At 47.8% G+C, this 18,384-nt stretch overlaps 2 protein-coding genes and 2 long non-coding RNA genes across 6 annotated transcripts; 2 read left to right on the forward strand and 2 right to left on the reverse strand.

Moving 5' to 3' along the window:
• Positions 1–109: 109 nt before the first annotated feature.
• Positions 110–10,185, reverse strand: tnk2a (tyrosine kinase, non-receptor, 2a). 3 transcript variants are annotated; one of them, XM_052054465.1, is made up of 20 exons: positions 10,036–10,185; positions 7,828–7,990; positions 7,685–7,755; positions 6,933–7,142; positions 6,277–6,426; positions 6,042–6,137; positions 5,489–5,670; positions 5,192–5,318; positions 4,937–5,083; positions 4,768–4,862; positions 4,474–4,668; positions 3,963–4,054; positions 3,828–3,872; positions 3,495–3,760; positions 2,269–2,475; positions 1,501–2,078; positions 910–1,045; positions 744–839; positions 548–675; positions 110–320 (listed from the first exon to the last, which is right to left on the reverse strand). In XM_052054465.1, the coding sequence occupies exons 2-20, from the start codon at positions 7,988–7,990 to the stop codon at positions 314–316; spliced, it is 2,991 nt and encodes a 996-aa protein (XP_051910425.1). In that variant the 5' UTR covers positions 10,036–10,185; the 3' UTR covers positions 110–313. The 3 variants fall into 3 exon arrangements, with proteins under 3 accessions (XP_051910425.1, XP_051910423.1, XP_051910424.1); XM_052054463.1 differs by lacking the exon at positions 10,036–10,185 and adding an exon at positions 8,536–8,679; XM_052054464.1 differs by lacking the exon at positions 10,036–10,185 and adding an exon at positions 8,100–8,235.
• Positions 8,294–10,222, forward strand: LOC127593206 (uncharacterized). Its single transcript, XR_007960345.1, has 4 exons — positions 8,294–8,460; positions 8,559–8,946; positions 9,019–9,108; positions 10,092–10,222. It is a non-coding gene; the product is annotated as an uncharacterized LOC127593206 (long non-coding RNA).
• Positions 10,223–10,441: 219 nt separating this feature from the next.
• Positions 10,442–18,288, reverse strand: tfr1b (transferrin receptor 1b). The gene is made up of 19 exons (XM_052054467.1): positions 18,166–18,288; positions 16,932–16,971; positions 16,271–16,490; positions 15,803–16,031; positions 15,235–15,372; positions 15,072–15,156; positions 14,859–14,981; positions 14,631–14,726; positions 14,415–14,554; positions 14,218–14,339; positions 14,015–14,134; positions 13,829–13,914; positions 13,690–13,753; positions 13,550–13,617; positions 13,400–13,467; positions 13,218–13,308; positions 12,914–13,141; positions 12,666–12,815; positions 10,442–12,406 (listed from the first exon to the last, which is right to left on the reverse strand). Exons 2-19 carry the CDS (start codon positions 16,962–16,964, stop codon positions 12,194–12,196), a joined length of 2,274 nt encoding a protein of 757 aa, XP_051910427.1. The 5' UTR covers positions 16,965–16,971; positions 18,166–18,288; the 3' UTR covers positions 10,442–12,193.
• On the forward strand, positions 12,307–15,839 carry LOC127593207 (uncharacterized). The gene is made up of 3 exons (XR_007960346.1): positions 12,307–12,446; positions 14,204–14,351; positions 15,713–15,839. It is a non-coding gene; the product is annotated as an uncharacterized LOC127593207 (long non-coding RNA).
• Positions 18,289–18,384: the final 96 nt, after the last annotated feature.

Genomic DNA, 18,384 nt, shown 5'->3' on the forward strand with positions numbered 1-18,384 from the left:
AGGCTGAGATTGTTGTCCTGTCATGGAAAGGTCACAGCTTTGACCCCACGGGGGTGCTTCAGACAAGACTCCCCCCCCCCCGCAGAGTTCTTGCATGAAGTGACACACATCATTCTCTCACATCACTTTTATTTCCACCTTTGTTGAATGGCGCTTTACAGTGTTGTCTGAAATGAATGAAAATAAATAAGCAGTTCCATTGTGGAATAATGCACAAACAGGAGGCGCGAGCAGCGCGTCACAGTACAGATATGCAAGAGATGAACATTCTCTGGTCCTTCGGTGGATGAGTCATCCTCGCCATGTGCTGCTGTCATTTCCTGCCAGGAAAACAAAATGGTTTAGGTCTAAGCAAGGACGCAAAGGATTTGAAACAAAACTGAAGGGGTCCTACGACAGATCCCTGAGGTACTCAATCTGACTGTCTGAAACACCAACGTCCCTCCTCTAGGCGAGCTGTTGCTAATTTTCACAAGTCGGGACCACCCCCTGAAAACAAGCTCCATTCCGAGAGCCTGGTGGGGAAAGAAAAAAAAATTGGTGATACCTGTTGCAGTGTGGTCCATATGTGTCCAGCATCAGCGAGCTGGCCTCTTCCAGGTTCCACTGGCAGCGCCGCAGTAGTGCCTCGCAGGAGCGTCGAGAGCGCAGGCCCACGCGGAACAACTGCTCCACCTTTGTCGTCAGACAAAAATAAAACCATCACATGGCATCTGTAAAGCTACCATTGTGCGAGGCAGTACCTTCAAGTGGTTGATGGCCTGCTGCACTTCCCCGTGATGAGCTTGCAATGCGGCCTGACACTCGTCCAACGTGACACCGTGGACGGCTTCTCGGATCTGATGAAGATCCAGTCAATCAATCATATCATTCAGCAAGCCAGGACGATCCCGGCGCTCGGTTTCTCACCTGTGCGACGCTCAGCTCCTGCTGGGCGGGGGCGGTCGCAGCGCGCCCGGTGTTGTTGTTGGAGGATGAGTTGGGCTTGGCTCTGGCGGGATGCTGAATCATGGGTTTGACCGTTGCCATATTGGCAGCTCCGTATCTGATCAACAAAATTAGATTAAATAGACGCTATTGCAGCGGACATTTAGCAGATTCTGCTTATCTATTGAAAATTCAATCTTTCAGTTAGCTGGTTAGTAAATCCTTTTTTTTTGTTATTATGCCCGCAGGCTGGCGACGCTACTCACAAAATGTTTGGGCTTATTTGGTTTTGGGATGAGCCTCAAATTTAAATGCACTGTCACCTTAACTCATTCACCCCCAAAGACGTTTTTAAACGTCTTTTCAGACTTGGTCTAGAGTTGGCTGGTACTGAATGTTAACAGGTGCACATGGTTTTTTTTTTAGGTTGAGCCGGCATTTACTGGCGTGTTTCTCCCAGTTGTGGTCAAAATTAAAATGATTAATCAATAATAATTTTCACTTCAATGTACAGTATACACATTTGCTTAGTTGTCCACCTCTCCTATGAGTCAGTGCAAAGTCGATAAATACCTATCCAGTAGTGCCGGTCGCTCTGGCAACGGTGTGCGGGCGGAGCTCTGTGAGCCATCAATCGCCGAGGAAGGTCCATGAGCCTCGTGCATGGCCAGAGGGTCCAAAGAGGAGCCGGGCAAGTACGATGGCACCACTTTGGGAGGCGAGGCCGAGGAGGACAGTAGAGGACCCAGGAGGCCTGAGGCCCGACGAGGGGATACTGAGAGTGGCGGCGGAGGGAGCACCACGGGTGGCGAGGACGGCAGCGGCGGTGCCAGAGTGAGTGGCGAAGATGAGCGGGAGCCCGGTTGGGAGAGGGCTCGGTCCCGCGGCGGCAGCTGAGGGGGCGCGTCTTCCAGCTCCAGGGAGATGGAGCTGTGCCGCGGGTGGGTGGTGCCCGCTGCGGGGCCGTGTTTGACGTGGCGCAACGGCGGTGCCGGGCTGCGGGGTGGGAGAATAGGCCGATCCTCCGAGCTGGAGGAGGGCGGCGGCAGGCAGATCTGCCGGTGAGGTGTCAGGGGGGCCAGCGGCAGGGGCAGTGGGGAAGAGGGCAGCGAGCGTCCTGTCGCCATGGGAACCTGGAGCTTCACCATCACCTTCGTCAGACACAAAAAAAACAAATAGGAGCACAGCGTGACGCCCGAGTCTTAACCTTCAGGCCTTGTTGAAATTTTCTACCTTTTGAGTCAGACGAAGAAGATTCGTAACATGTACATGAAAACAGCTAAAATGCTTATGGGTACATGGAGTCAACATGATTCACCGTCCAATAAATGCATTTGGCACCTCTCGCTGGAGTTCTTGGAAGATGTCGGCCGACTGCGACTCGTTCCGAGCCAACGTGGCGCCGGGTGTGGGAGTGGCCATGAGCTCTTCAGCCAGCCCCTTGTTGATGGAGCGCACCTCCTGGTCCTCGGATTGGTCCTGCAGCTCTGCCGCCACTTCGTCGTAGGCCGGCTGCGGGAGGGGCCAGTCCAGGATGGAAGGCGTGTCCTAAATTATGATGTACACGTAATGACAACATAAGGACTCAGAATATTCCAGATTGATCTAGAATGACAGAAAATCTGCAATATAGAGAAATCATTTTTAAAAATGAGCGCGAGTCTGTTATTCAAGCATATTTGCTCTTGGCAATGTGAACAGCGAGGGTTAGCTGTATTTCATTTGAGGTGATTGCGCAAAAAAACCCAAGGATGACGTCTTTGCTGTCAGAAATAGAATACACTAGAAATCCATTAGTTCCCCTTCATGTCCAATCTACAGGGTGACTGTTTGCACTTTCTGCAGGGCCTCCGGGGCCCCAAATGGTCCCCTGTCAAGTGTCAAGAGTATTTAAGCACCCCAAGCAACAAGATAGTGCACCCTGAAAAGCACATCCAAGGTTTACTGTTTTGTTTTTGTTTTTTTGGGTGCTGATGTAAGGCCCGTGCAAATAGCGCGAGACAAAATGAAGCATCGAAGCGTGAAGGAGTGCCACGCCAATCAATGACCGCCATCTTGTCACATCGTGTTCATCCGAGTAGAAGAAGGCGCCATACGACATTTCCAGGCCAAACAGTGGGGGTGGGGGGTGTATGTGTGTGGGGCAGGGGGGCGAACACAGACCCCAGTGGGATCCCGGAATATGTTTTTGCTCAGATTTAACCTTCTTTCGTTTGTTTTGGTTTTTTTTTGTCTTTCAGCTTAGCATGAAGATGTTTTCAGGGGAAGGCTTTAGTGAGGGGTAACGATGACTTTGGTGGATGAAATATACATTCAGGTATGACCATACCATAAAAGTGCAGAAGAGTGAAGCACCTTATTGTTTCTCTATTTAATTTTTTGTCATGACGATTACACGGGCCAGATTTTGAGAATCGGATACTCAGGTGGTGGTTGGGGTGGGGATGAGGTGCTATAATCATAAAAAAAAACATTTCATTTCAAATAAGAATAAATATAGAGTTGGAGAAGAGCCGAAAAGTCCACTTAAGGACTCAAGAAGGTGCGGCAACTGGTCTTAAGCGCACCTTGAGCGTATCCTGGTCGAGTGGCAAGGTCTCAGTGAGCGGTGAGGGCGTAGTGGTGGAGCTGAAGCTGTCGTCCGTGAAGTCGATGAGCGACACCTCGCTGGCGTCCGTCCGGCCGGTGCCGCAGCTCTCCCACGGGCGGAGCTTCAGGCCCAGCGACACGCCTAGCCGCTTGGCGCCGGTCCGAGTGCAGGATACCGGGGCGGCGGCGGTGGCGTCTTCCTCGTTGTCGTCGTAGTCCTCCATCACCGAGTCGTAGAAGGGCTCTGAGCAAACACGCTGAGCGTCATGACATGGCGGCCATCCTCACATGTGGGGCGAGGGGACACTTACTCTTGAGAAGGACCGCGGGCTGAGGAGGACGAGGCGGGGGTTGTTCTGTCAAAGTAAATTCATTGGTGTCTGACAATTGGCTACCCAAAAAAAATAAATACATAAATGCTGCCAAAAATGGTGGTTTAGTTTTACTCTTGGCCCGGTTGGGGAGCTTGGTCGGCCTCGAGGTGCAAGGATCCATTCCGAGGACATCAGGGGGCTTCATGGGGTTCCCCAAATAGAGACTGAATAACACACGTTATAACATACAGTACATGATCACAAAACCGCCGTTCTTGACTACAAACCTCCAAATGTGCACCTAATTATGTGATCAACGGTATATTGTTGTCTATGGCGCAACACTGCACTCTAGTGGATATTCAATGTAACTGCATAGGAACAGGACGGCGCATTTAATCCATAAATATACAGAATACATCAATATAGCTATTGCAAATTTTCCCATCGTGGCAATATAAGGAAGGTTATCCAGTCAAAAAAAAAACAACAAAATAAAGTTCTCCACAGAATGAGTGCATAGGGACAATTTTAGAGTCTTCAACAAAGACCCACCCCCTTGTCAATCAGATGTGCCGCCCCATTGTAATTTCGATTTCATTGTAATTTCATCCCATCAAAGAATTTGACGAATAATCCCGACCTGTCGATGCGGTCTGCGTGGCCCCAGCTCCTGTGCGGATTGGTGTCGCCGTGGCCCGTGTGGATGAACGAGTGCTTTAACGGTTTGCTGATGTCGTCCGCCGACAAGCCGGTCACCGCCGTCACCACATGGCGAGGGAATTGGCCCACGCGCAGTGTTCGCCGGTTTTGGCCTCGCCACCAGTAATGCTCAGCCCTGGAAACACAGACACAGTGCGTCCGCAAAACTTGATTCAATGAGCACAAAAGAATCTAAAAAGAACAATTAAAAAAAAAGAAACAACTGTGAACTGACCTTCCCTCAATGATGGTGATGACATCATTCATCTGAATGAGGAGCTTGTTGTCCTCCGCAGAGTCCTGCAGGGCCCTCATTTCGGCAGGCGTACTCTGAACGGCCACAACGTTCCCGTTAGCACTGCAGACAAAAAGAATCCAAGGACACCCAAACCTTGTCGCCGCACCTCCATTAGGAATTCCCTGAGGGCCACGAAGGTGGGCCTGTCCTCGGGTTTGGGGCTCCAGCACTGCAGCATGACGTTGTAGATGTCCTGAGGACAGTCATCCGGCTTGCAGAGCCTCTCCGCTTCCACGTCCACCTTGTGGAGGATCTGCCAGAGGTCAGAAAAGTTCAAGTCGTCGCCTCATCGGAAGCGTTGGGTTGAGTTTTCAGCAGGATGTCTTCCCACTTGATGTGTTCATTTGATTATTCCCGATACCTGACTCCCATTCAGGCCAAGCCATGGCTCCTGCCCGTGGGTGAACATCTCCCACAGAGTGACCCCGAACATCCAGGTGTCGGACGCATGCGAGAAAGTGCGAGTCTTCAAGGACTCTGGAGCGCACCTGCAGGGAAATCGCAGAAGAAACCCCTGCACGGTTTTCTTCAGGTGAGGATGGTCTGACCCATACAGATGTACTAGAACAGCTGAACTTTATTAGAAGTTGAGCAGATGTCCTTTGAGCGGTGTGCTCTCCACAAGTACGTGACCGTAAAAAAGGGTGGCCAATCTCACCAAGGGAAAGGGACTTTATGGCCCTCCTCCATGACGTAATGGTCGGCGTGAGACGGCAGCGCCCTCATCAGGCCGAAGTCGCCGATCTTGACTGTCTCGTTGGTGGAGAGCAGCACGTTGCGGGCTGCCAGGTCGCGGTGGAGGAAGCGCCGTTGCTCCAGGTAGGCCATGCCGCACGCCACCTGCACAGCAGGGACCCTTTAGTTTTGCCTTCACTAAGTCATCATGTTGTGCTGCAGTACTAGATATGACCACTAGGAGGAGTATATACCTCCCGCAACTAAATAATTGCTGACAGCCGCATTCATTCGAAATCTAAACATACGGCAGACTAAAGTCAATTTGTCATGGAAGGATGAAGGTTTTGGACCATGAACCTAAAAATAATCTCTGTTGTGCTAAAATAAGAAATACATATTTGTTTATCTCTTTAAAGACACCCTGAGTAAAGACAGCGTGCCCATCGTCCTATGATTGAAAGAATGAAATACTCCAAAGTGTTTAAAAAGTAAAGCAGCAGAAAGAGGGTAAATGAGTGAGTTCATCACCAAACCTGCACGGCGTAGTTGCAGAGCGAAGAGATCAGGATGTGACCCTGACGCTTCCTCAGCCGGTCCAACAAGGAGCCCAGAGGAGCCAGCTCCGTCACCTGGGCACAGCAGAACCGCAGTTTCGGTTTGAAAACAACTGGAATATTTGAACTAAAAATAAACAATGTGCCTATTTGTTGTCTTTGCAGGGATATGCATTCTCCCTTGGTTGCTGAATCCCTTTTGTGCAGCGCTCACCATCTTCATGGGCTGCGTCAGGACGATCCCGTAGAGGCGGATGAGGTTCTGGTGGCTGAGGGAGTGCATGGCGTTCACCTCCCTGATGAAGTCGTCCAGGCCGTCCGACTCCAGCACGCCGGCCTTCAGACACTTCACCGCCACAGACAGCTGCCAGATCAATAAACGAAGGTGGGTTGGTTGCTGTTTTTCATCGTCCATTATGAGCGGACGAGACACACTAAAATGTACTTAAGGACAAAAGGTGCTTGAGTGAGTTGAGCTTTAGATAAAAGTAGTGCTTCGGCGCCATTTTCCGGCATCTTTATGCCAAGGAACTATGTTGAATTGAATTGTGGCGCTTCAGTTCATCCATCTTGTAGCATCTTAGTACCAAGGAACTGTGTTGAAGTTGGTTGGATAGCTTCAATTAGATGAAAGTCGTGCTTTGGCGTCGCAATGGTGCTAAAGTACTGGAGTAGGAAAAGCTTCATTTCGATAAAAGCAGTACTTTGATGCCATCTTGTTGTATTTATCGAAAACAATCTTTTTACAAGGGCTTTCAATTACAAATTTTTGCTCTTTTCCTCAGGGGCTCTGTTCCCATTACACCTAAAAAAAATTTTTAAATCCACTAATGAAGGCCTTCCACCACTGATTGTAAGTTTGTGTCTCACCACTTGACTGCTGGGGGCGCTCCACTCGCCGCGGCGCACCACCCCGAAGGTACCATCGCCGAGACGCTCAAACAGCTGCAGCTCAGCCTCTCGTATAAGGCAGGTGAGTGAGGCCGCCGATTCCCCTGCGGACGAAGACCCGCCGGACGCCGTTGCCCCGAGCGTGGGGGTCGGCTGGGAGTCGGTGTCGGGACGCTTCACAGGAAACACCTGTCGAGTCGGTTGGCCAATCAGAATCTGAACCTGATTCCACTTGATTCGAAACAGCTTCTGCCTTACATTCCCATTGCGGTACAATCTGAATCTGATCCCGATCATAGTCAGTATGACAGTAGCGCTCGTTTTTTACATTAACAAATTTACTTGTCATTCGAGCTTACATTTACATCCCGACACAATCTGTATCCAGTCCTGATAAAACTTGACATTAGAACTTCTAGTATGTTACATTTACCTTACTGTGCATTGCGGATCAGATCCCGATTAAAATTTGACCGGACATTCCAGATTCTACATGACATCTACCTCGGGACACGATCTGAATCAAATCCTAATCAAATTTGTTTCGACATTAGCGCTTGAACATAACATCTACTTTGCAGCGCTATTTGGATCAGATCCCGATTAAACCTGATTCCAGTTAGTATTGCAATATGTACTCCAGTTCAGTATCCTTCCCAAACTTAGAAGAGGTGGGGCAATGTGAACCGGACTGTTCTCCTTAGGTACTGCGTTTGTCTGTTGTACTGAACCTTGCTCATCCAGGATTTGCGTTTGTAAAGCGCTCGCCTCCTCTTGACGGCTTCCCACAGCCTCCTCTGACCTAAAAACAGACGAAGCATACCACTGTGAAAAATACACGGGGTACGCGGCGGGTGGGTGTCTGCGGCCTGACCTGGGCGCCCCATGCCAATTTTCTCCAGGTCTTCGTTCTTGACATAGTCGAAGTGCGATAGCCGCGTGACGTTGAGTTCGTCGCGGATGCGCAAGTAGTACTGTTGCAGCTGAACATCCGTCAGCAGCTCCAGAAGCCATTCCGTGCCCTCCTCGCCCTGCATCTACACACAATCGCACACGTTGTAGTAAATGTTACATTTACATTGCTGTACAATATGGCTCTCATCCAGATTCGGTTTGATTTTATATTAGAAGTTCTGTTGCATTTACATTGTTTTGCATTCTGAATCCAATGGTGGTCCAATGTGATTTGACTTCCGAATTTCTATGCTACAGACCCTAACCAAACTTCATTTTACATTGGAGTGCCTGAGTGACATTTACACTGCCGTATAATCTCGCTCAGATCCTGATCCAATTGGATTTGACATCAGCGTTTCCAAGTTGCATTTAGATTGCCGCCCAATTTGGATCAGATCCCAACAAAACTCGGTGTAATATCACTGCTTCATATTCCAGAAGGCGCGACCACAAGAGGAAGAAAAGTGGATGTCACTCAAATCGATAAAATGCCGTCTGACATCGAGAGCAAATGGACAAAGCCCTGCTGATAAAAACCTCCTTGGTGGAGGTAACTACTGGAAAGACACACACACACACATGACACACACACACACGCATCGTGTGCATCCGCCACCACGTTTACCATTTGTCTCCCGGCATTCTCAGGCATCCTCGCTCTCCCCTCCGCGTCCTCCTCGTCGGCCTCCTCTCCTCCCCTGGCGTAGGGGAGTCTCCGATACACGTAGCTGTCCCCCATCTGCCGCTCGACTTCTAATCTCAAGATACAGGCATCCACCTAAAGACAAATTTGCGTCCCCCCTCTCTCGCCGCGCCCTCTCATCAAAATGCTGGCCGTTGCTGAGTCACGACGTCCCACTGCCACCTCCATTGCTTCCCCCTTGGCCGCCTCGCTAAATAATTCAGGAGAGCTATTGAGGAGGATGAGGAGGAGGAGGCAAATGAGGATGCAAACGGATGGATGGAGAGAAGGACACTTCCCAGGATGCACTTAAGAGACGCGGCGAGCGACAAGCAGCAAGTGCAGCACATCCAGGTGGATGTTACACACACAACGATGTTATGAAATGTGTGATACAGTACTGGAATCTAGTTCTCTCTCATACAGAACACCACCCCCTCCTCACCCCCACAGTTACCATGGCGACCACGGCTGGAGGCTCCCTCGTGCATGAACGCATCTGCACCCTCAAATGAGGTTTGAAATAGGCCAAAGCTCTAAATATAGCAGCCCTGGATAAATTGGCCATATGTTGCTCATCGATATATATATATATATAATATATATATACAAACACATAATATATATACTGTATATATAACTGTTCAAGTGTGTAGAAATGAATGAACTCAGATGCAAATAGTACCCTTCACTAGCATTGCGTTCATGAATAAATACTAAAATGATTAAAAACTATTCTGTAATTCTTATACATTTGTCGAGTTTTCGACGTCATTTCAGAAGCCACGCCCCCTCGCTGCCAAACAGAAGCTGCTACTGTGTGATTTTCAAGTTCGGCGTGTTCATGATTCTTGAATGTATGAATCAGTCAAACTGTTTTTATTGATCGAGCGCTTTTCATACCTGACAATATAACAGTGTCCGCGTTCTCAATGTTTTTAGTAATTATATTTTAATAGAAACGTCAAATAAATGTATTTTGGGGGTGGGGCTACAACGGCCGAATGAAATCTTTCCACTTCATTTCAATGTGGGAAATTATTTCTTGATACGATCTTATTTCCACTGTATTGCAGGTTAGTGCAGTACCGCATGTTGTAACACGTCTGTTCTCCAAGGCGACTAACGCTAATTGTTTAATCTTTAAATTACTCCCGAGCCGCCAGTGTCTGAAGCGTCCATGCGTTTTAACTCGGGAGGCACCAATATGCTTCTGCGTCCCCAGAAAGACAAAACACGATTAGTCTGGTGTAACCTTGCACACACGCTCTTGTATTAAAACTGTATCGCAACTCGATTAAGAGTCACAAGAGGTCAGTGTGGCTGAAGGCGGGACCGTTGTAAAATACTACGAATAATAAACAAACGAGCACATATAATGTGCATGTAACACATTTATTTTATTTTCATGTGGTTTAATGAAAATATCACAGGGGAACTTACCACATCGCACCGGTCACGTTGTTGTCATCATTTTGTCTTTATTTCTATTGGTTTAGTAATCCGTGGTCGGAAAGGGCATCAACCGACCAGTGTGGATGGGCTTCAAGACCACTCGACGCGGTCGTTTATCTTTCCCAGCGGCATCTTTCAAGCAGGACGCGGTGGTTTATCAGCAAATGAGAGGAAATTGAACGGGACTGTCGCCACCCTCCTCCGCCGGCACCGCGAGTCGTGCGTCGTCGCTCGCTGCAAAACCCGGTGAGCCTCAGCACCACACTCAAGATTCATCCGCGGCGCAAAACCACCCGGGAATGTCAAAACGACTGAGCGTCAAATTGCTAACAAACAAGAACATACTTTCATGTAAAACACGTATTGATTAATAATAAAGACGACAAATATCAACTTGATGCAAAGCTCGGGATTTTAATTGCAATTAATCAGAGGACAGAAAACCCGAATCCAACATTAATTCAGTTGCGGCAAGATATTTTTGACAAACCATGAAAACCTTTTTTCCACAATCAAGTGCCAGAAATCCCCCCTCCCAAATCTAACAAATTGATGTAAGGTGACTGGATGTTTTTTCTCTCAAGTGTAAAATCGTTGATGACCCGATGTAACAAGTTAACTTGTGTAACAATACTCTTGTTTGTTTTGGAGATATGCTTACATTTATGCATTATCGCTGGCACTGTTGCTAAATAGCAATAGGGGGAAACATCACTGCAAGGCTCCCCTGATTTTATTTGGTGTAACATTTATTTTCTTTCTAACCAACATAACCCCTCAATTTTCATTACAACTCTTGTCATTTCAACATTTCAGTTGCAAAAAAAAACGTCATGTTTTTTTAAGGGCCTCAAATTTCCCCCAGAGCTGCACATAGGACAGATCCATTTATTGACACACCAATGTTAATCTAGATGCCAAAAATTGCCACCAGACGGAAACCTTACTTGGACATTAATGTCATCTTAAAGATTGTTGTTGCACAACACCTCAATCAGAATGGACAAAACGCCAATAATTCTAATACAGAAGAAAAAAATTTTTGCACCAGGCGTGAAAGATAGCAAGGAGCAAAATGTCTACTAAGAGGAAATTCAGTGAGAAAGAAATAACTACCACAAAGCAAAACCGTCATAAATACGTATAAAACTCTGGGAAACACTGTCCCCGATAAGTCGTTCCACCTTTCGAGTGAAATATGAGAGGCGCTGCTCCCGATAAATACACATGTAAAAAAAAAAAAAAAAAGACAAACCGCGCATGCACACACACAAACATACGCACATGCACTGGTAGATAAAAACTACCGTCACTTGTTATTATGGGAGACACTGCCCCCGATAATAGATTTGATTATGGGAGACACTGCCCCCGATAACTCGCCAACTGCTCCAAAAATGGACAAAAACGCTCCAAATTGCTCGTCAATTTCCCCCTCAGGGAACACTTTTGTCTGCTTTACTTCGGATGTTCCTTTTTTGAGTGGTTTTCTTGCTGTGATCAGCTTCATGTTTTTTTTTAAATTTAATTAAGCCTTATTTAGTTTATAAATTCGATCTGCAAGAGCGTTTTGTCCACTTGAATTAATTTGAGTTTTTCAATTCGTTTGCGGCTCTATTTGATTCCCCCCTTTTTTCCCAATGTTTTTTTTTCTTCGAATTGTATCCGCTTTAGTTATATTCAGACTTTTTGAAAGCTTCTTGGCTGCCTCCAATTCGGTGCCAACAGTTGAGTTTCGAGTTCACCAAGCAGATACTGCTATCAGATGAGACAGTATAACCGTCATAATTATGGAAGGCACTGCTTCCGATAATGTCATAAAAAAAAAAAAAAGTTAAATAAGGTCCTCAGTGTTTGGATGGCAAAAAAGTGGGGGGGTTGTCAGTAGCATTCAAGGTTTTCAAGTATCAGGATGGGATGTAGACCCCCCCCCAAAAAAAAGGCCTGCTAAGGGGTCGACTTAATAACCAAGACAGCATTTCCTTCATTCTGACCATTTGATTAGGAGTGTCAAATTGAACTTATACCTTGATAAAAGAAAAGGGCAGGACTGAGAACTGTGATTGACAGCCTTTGAAGTGCATTTCCCCCCTCCCCCCCGAAATTGCTTTTCCCTTAATGCACTTTCCGCTCGCACACGCACGCTCTAAACTAGATTGTCGTTTCTCCAGATGTCATTGACCATGGCGTTGGCGCACATCTTCAGGTTCCAGGTGGCCAAGGCCAGCTGGGTGTGGAGCTCCCGGGGGTCCGTGGTCTGAGCCAGCGCCCCCAGCGTGTGCTTGCCCCGGCCAAACAGGAGGTGGCGGAAGGGGGTTTCCACGGGGGACACGTACGGCGAGAGGAGGTTGCGTTCCACCTGGCGAAGAATGGGAAAGAGCACCCTAAGATGGCCATAGGTGAGGATAGATTTTTTTTTTCCCTTACAGATTTTTGGGGTTACAAACACCAAGTCTAATTTAAATATTGCTTTGGTGCCGCCTGGTAGTAAGTGAACAATTTTGAAGTGAGGGAAGGAGATTCATTTAATCGGGCAACAAGCCGTGTCCGATTGACGGACGGCCATCTTGTAGCATCGAAATGCAATTCAAAGAAATAAAGGGAGCGGTCCTTCTTACGCTCATGAGCTTCTCGTTGGCACGACGACAGCCGCGCTGTTCGGTCTTGTCGGTGTTCTGGATAAATGTGTTCAAGTTGGCCATCGCTCGCATCAAGGAACCTAATGCGCTGCTCAGCCAATCGGGGTCCACGCCCACCAGCTCACCGCTCTGCCCCCACGCAAAAGTAAAGATAAGGTCATTTTTAAGCTGCTTGCCGTTTCCGTGACAACAGTCGCGCGCATTCAGAACCACATAAATGGCCTCACCTTGACGAGCTCTCGGACGTGAACATAGAGCACGTTGACAGCTTTGGAGACTTCCTTGCGGTACCTGCTCACGTCCAAACTGAGCAGGTGGTCGTGGGTCAGGCGGAGGGCCATGCGGCCGGCCAACTGCGCAGCCCGTGCAGTCATTTCGCCGGTCTTATGGCCCGTGTTGTAGTTGAGGTGGTCCATGTTGTCCATTGAGGTGCCGTAGTAAGTGTAAGTCTCCGCCTTCAGACACGGGAAAACAAAAAAAGTGATCATCGTGTCCCCCCAAAAAAAAGGAAACGTGGTCTTGTCGACTCACCTTGGGGGTTATGAAATGGAAGGAGATGGAGGGGATGCCAGCAGTGGTCAAGAAGGGATACGCCGGGTCGTCTATGGACATGGGCCTCAGGCTACAAAAAAAAAAAAAAAAGTCCCGTTTCCTACTGCACAATCCCTCATATCGTCGGCCCACCTTCGGACATCGGGGCTGTGTGAACTTACACGTTGGCCTCCCATTTTGTCTTTCCTGCCATATCGTATACGGTGCCGGTATTGAGCGGACTCTTCACCTGGGAGTGACATTTTTTTTAAATGGCGTGCGTGGAGGTGCATATTGTCTCATTTAGTGACGAGTCAAGTGGGCGCCGTTACCTGTTTCATGGTGTCTTGCAGCAGGTTGTACAGCAGCGGGCTGGCTGAGGCAACAAAGCCACCGCGACCTTGAGAGACGACACGCGCGGTCAACAGTCAAGCCTCGGCGCTAATTCTGCGCGCTTTCACTTCATACGTACCCATGACCACCCCATCCAGGCTTATGTAAGTGACGAGCTTTCTGTCGATGGATGACAGATAACCCTAAAAAAACACAGATTTTTTGTTTGGTTGTTTGTTCGAAAACATTCTCAAAAAGCATTTTCCATTGGCGCTAACCTCCAAAAATTCCGTGGCCCCAACGCTTCCGTATTCTCCGGCACTCCAGCTCGCAAACACCAGGCTTCTCCTGGGCCGGACACCATCTGGAATGCGGGCATTCCACATCAATCAGAAAACTAATTTGTCCCCATGGTATAATTCCACGGTTGGCACGGTTACATGTAATAGGAAATATGTTTTTACCCCTCTCCACCAAGTTTTTAAAGGCCTTGGCCAGTTCCATGAGAACGGAGGAGCCGACAGCGGCGCGGGCGTAGCCTTTACCCCACGCGTCCCTCTGCGCTCCCAGGACCACATACTCGTCTGCCGCACACAAACGCACAATTCGTGACTTCCATGTGACCCCAATCTTTTTTTTTTTTCCCACCACAGGTGTGTACGCATACCGGAATCGATGAATCCTTCAATGACACCAAACACATTGTGGATCTCCGTGTTGACCAGCACGTTATTGACCTCCACGCTGATCTTCTCCACACCACCCATCTGCTTTGGGCCGCCGATTCGCCTGCACAAAGAGGTACCGGTTCAATATACGGCTTGCGCCTTGATGGAAAGCAACAAAGTGACTTGCTGGGCTTACTCTTGGAGGGTTTTCGCCATGTTGAGCGTGATGGTCTGAGCCGGGATGCCGGGGAGGGCCGACGAGCGGGTGGGCGGGAACTGGGTGTGGTTCAAGGAGGGGAACCCCGGTGTGTAGGGGTCGCCCGAGCCAAGGTGGACCTGAACGAAGGGAGGCAGACGCAAAGTGAGTCGCGACACCTAATGTGAAACCGGATAGCTCGCCAGTGGCACCCACGTGGCCGTAAAGTGCCGTGTCGGCGCGGAAGCTGAAATCTTCCGCGTCGGCGTAGATGAGGACGGCGACGGCTCCTTGGGACTCGGCATTAGCCACCTGAAGACATGAAAAGACGGGAAGGTGCATCTCAATAAATCTAGTATGGTGGAAAAAAAAATCATCTCAGGAGCTCAATTGCGAAAGCCGAACTTGGATCGATTCATTGAACGTATGAAGGTTGCCCTTCACCTGCTCGGCATAGCTCTGTTGTCCCGCTTTGAGCAGCACCACGCTGCCTCTCACTTCCACGTTTTCCTTCTTCACGGCGTCAAAATCCTCACGGCTGCCATAGGCGGCGTACACCAGCTTGCCCTGACAAACACAGACAGTATACGTACTTGCGTTTAGTCATTTACAATCCTCGCGTAAATCTTGGCGAATGGCTTGCCCGCCGCCGCTCACCTCGACCTTCCCGGTGGCGCTGTAGGCGAGATAACCGGTCGGCTTGAAGACGTCGGCGCCGAAAGTGACCACGTTGGGACGCTCGCTGCCCGTGACAAAATAAGATTGTGAGCTTCAAAATAATATACGGGGAGGTGAAAACGGCAGCATTAAAAATAGCAACCTGTCGGGCTTCTGCAGCTGAACGTAGTGAATGTCCACCCAGCTCTCCAGGTTGAGAGCCTTGAATTCGTCGGAGATCATGGTCGCCAGTTGGACGTCGCCCTCGCTGCCCGCCGAGCGTGACGGCACATCGAAGGTCCTGAGGCCAGATTTCATTTTAGCCATTTCCCTCCCCCTCTCCTTCATTCAAACATGATCTCATTCGGTTCGATAGGAAAGCGGATTCAGACTATCAAGTTTGGCCAGACAGAATGTTATACTCAACAGTTGATGCTGTTTTGTAGGGTGGGGTGGGGGGGAAATAATAATTGTTAAGCGTTTTCTTGCATGGAGTTATTACCAATTTTTTTTGCGCCATTTGGAGAGGTGGTGTTTTCTGATCACATCACATTTCTTGGCATATGAAAGTCTTTTGAAAACGTTAAAAAAAAAAGCCACCCATCACTGAAAGTCTTGACTTTTTTTTTTTTTTAATGCAGTTCATTTTGGTTTTAGTTGTGATTGAATGCTAAAGCCACCCGACTACAGTAGCGACTGTGCTTTGTAAGGCAGGCAGGCGAAAGGTTTACTTGAGACGCTCGTCGAAAGCGACGTCCGTGAGTTTGTCGTCGAGGAGCTGGCTGATGGCGTTCCAGCTGCTTGGGGTTTCATCATGCGCTATAATCTCGTCGTCATCCTGTCCCTGTTCCTGTTCCTGCTTCACTTGGTCTGCTGCACCCTCAGTCAGTACCGACTGAGTCGAACAGTCGGCAGGCTCCACGTCGGGCTTCTTCGAGGTGAGGTTCCCAACAAAGTAGCCTGCAAAAAAATAAAAAATACCTCCCTCTCGTCAGCAACGTGTTGCGTGTGACATCGGAACATGAAACAGAACATGCCAAAACACTACAAAGTAAGTATGTACTTTTATTCTCACACTGTAAAGAAAATCTCTTTGAAAAATGAATAGCAGCTTATGTTGGATGAAAAAAAAAAGTCTGCAATTTAATTTTAAGGTCAAATGCCACGACGCTTGCAAAAATGCCCAAGTGTATTCTTACCCACGATGAAGGCGAGCAGGAATCCCAGCGCCAGGATGACGAGGAGGCGCTTGCTGCCGGAGCCGCCGCGAGGGGCCGGGCGGAAGCTGGGGGAGCCGTCGGCCTGCGCGACCTGAGCGTTCTCGCCGACATCGGCGTCGTCCGAAAGCTTGATCTCAACATGCCGGTCGGCCTCCTCGTCACGCTGCAAGGTGAACCGGCTGTACTGAACGCTTTTAATCTGAGGGAACAAGGAATTATAATCAAGTCTGTTTTTTTAACGACAGCAATTTTATATTTAGGGGCAAAAATTAAATATCGGTGACGAGGAAACAAAAAAAAAAAACATTGGCGACAATGTGAGACGGAAACTTTGGTGACTGACGCTACCGGTTATTTTACATCAATGTTCCTTCCTGGTCATGGTCAATGCTTCTGACAACAACGTAGTTTGGGGGTTGGTAAACGTCTGTGTTCAAGAGTCACATTTCCAGTTTTAAAACATTAACAGGCGGAACAAGTGGTTTATGGGGCAAAACGGCCTATATTTTGATTCAAACAATTCATTCAGCAAAAAAAATAAAAATAAAAATACTGCCCGTTTGAACGTCTCTTCCCTAGACAGCAAGGTTTGCAATAATGGCCACAAGTCAAGAAAATGTTGAAGTGACAAAACACTTACCATGTTATTAAACGTAGACTTCACTCGATCCATTTTGATTCTGAAACGGACAACCACAAACCACTTGTGAAAATCATTTGACACTTAATATTCTTACAAATACACACTTTCTAGCCTCTGCTCCCTCTCAGCCACTTATTTTGACGTCAACGTGAACATTAAACCGTCAGTTGCTTCCTTGCAGACGGCAGTCTTGGCAGCAATGTTTGCATTCTAAACAATTAACGACCTAACGCTTCATTTTGTGCTGCACTTCCTTACTCTCAGTAGTAAAGCAAAAGCCGGTGCAAAAAAAAAAAAAAACATTGAAACCGGTTTCCCATATCGCGCTACACGCATGGGGGCGGGCGTGTATCTTTGCCGTCATAATTCGTTTTTGGAAGCGCTTCGCCTTTTCCAAACCGTTCAATACGTCATAAAGAAATGCACACTAGGATGTGCCATGGCTTCAAAGACATATAGCCGTTCTTAACGTTTGGTGTGCGGTTGTAATTTCTCAATCGGTCAGGCAATCGTTGCAGCCACACAGCTGGTTTTTCGTCAGACACTAATATGTAAAGTGTCACACGTTAAATGCTAGTGCTGCATTTGCAAACCCTTGCACTCGTTGAACTCCAGCTCATCTTCGGGGACGCGAGCACGATTTGGACACCTCCGCGCAAAGATCGAGGCATTCAAATTGATGGCATTTGACTAAAGAGGAAGCGCTTACAACATTAGGTGAGCGTTAAATAACGCAAAGGGAATTGTTTCATCACCCTGGCCTCGCACATGGCCACGCTTCACGGAAGTGACATTCGCGCCAACGACTTATGAATCCAATATCAAATCCTCTTTATGTCTAAAACATGAACTTTATATTCATACACAACACGCACGTTTCTAAAAGGTGTAAACGTTTTGCTCGCATTTTTAATTACTAAGGGAAGAGATGTCGTGTGGCGTTAGTACAAGAAAATGTTCCTAAGCAACAAAAACGAATTAATTAATTAAAATTAAATTGGAGCTTGCGCATAATAATCAAAGTCGGTAATTATCGAGCATAAATGTGTTTTTTGTTTCAATCTTAGTCATGCACGCACATGGCCGGCGAGCGGATGTACGTGACATTGCAATTTGTCCGTCGGCCGGCCCAGTGAAAATGGCGAAAACGCCAAAGGCTGCACTACCGTATAAGGTATTAAAATACATTAATAGATTAAAAATATGCATCTCTCAATTCGTTTTCTCTCACCTTGAGCAAAGCTTTCGCTCTACCGCCACCAAGGAACACTTGTCGAAATATGTCCTCTTGTCCTGCCCTTACTTAAAGAAGCCGTGCCAGTACTTCCGTGTACGTCATGATTATATTCTGACGACCTACCTCAGCTAGTTCGGCCCGAAACGAAAAGCTGTGAAAACATATAATTATTGCAAACTTTACAATATAATTTAACTTGGTTTATGCTATATT

The sequence above is a fragment of the Hippocampus zosterae genome, chromosome 20, assembly GCF_025434085.1.
Source record: "Hippocampus zosterae strain Florida chromosome 20, ASM2543408v3, whole genome shotgun sequence".
NCBI classification, from domain to species: domain Eukaryota; kingdom Metazoa; phylum Chordata; class Actinopteri; order Syngnathiformes; family Syngnathidae; genus Hippocampus; species Hippocampus zosterae.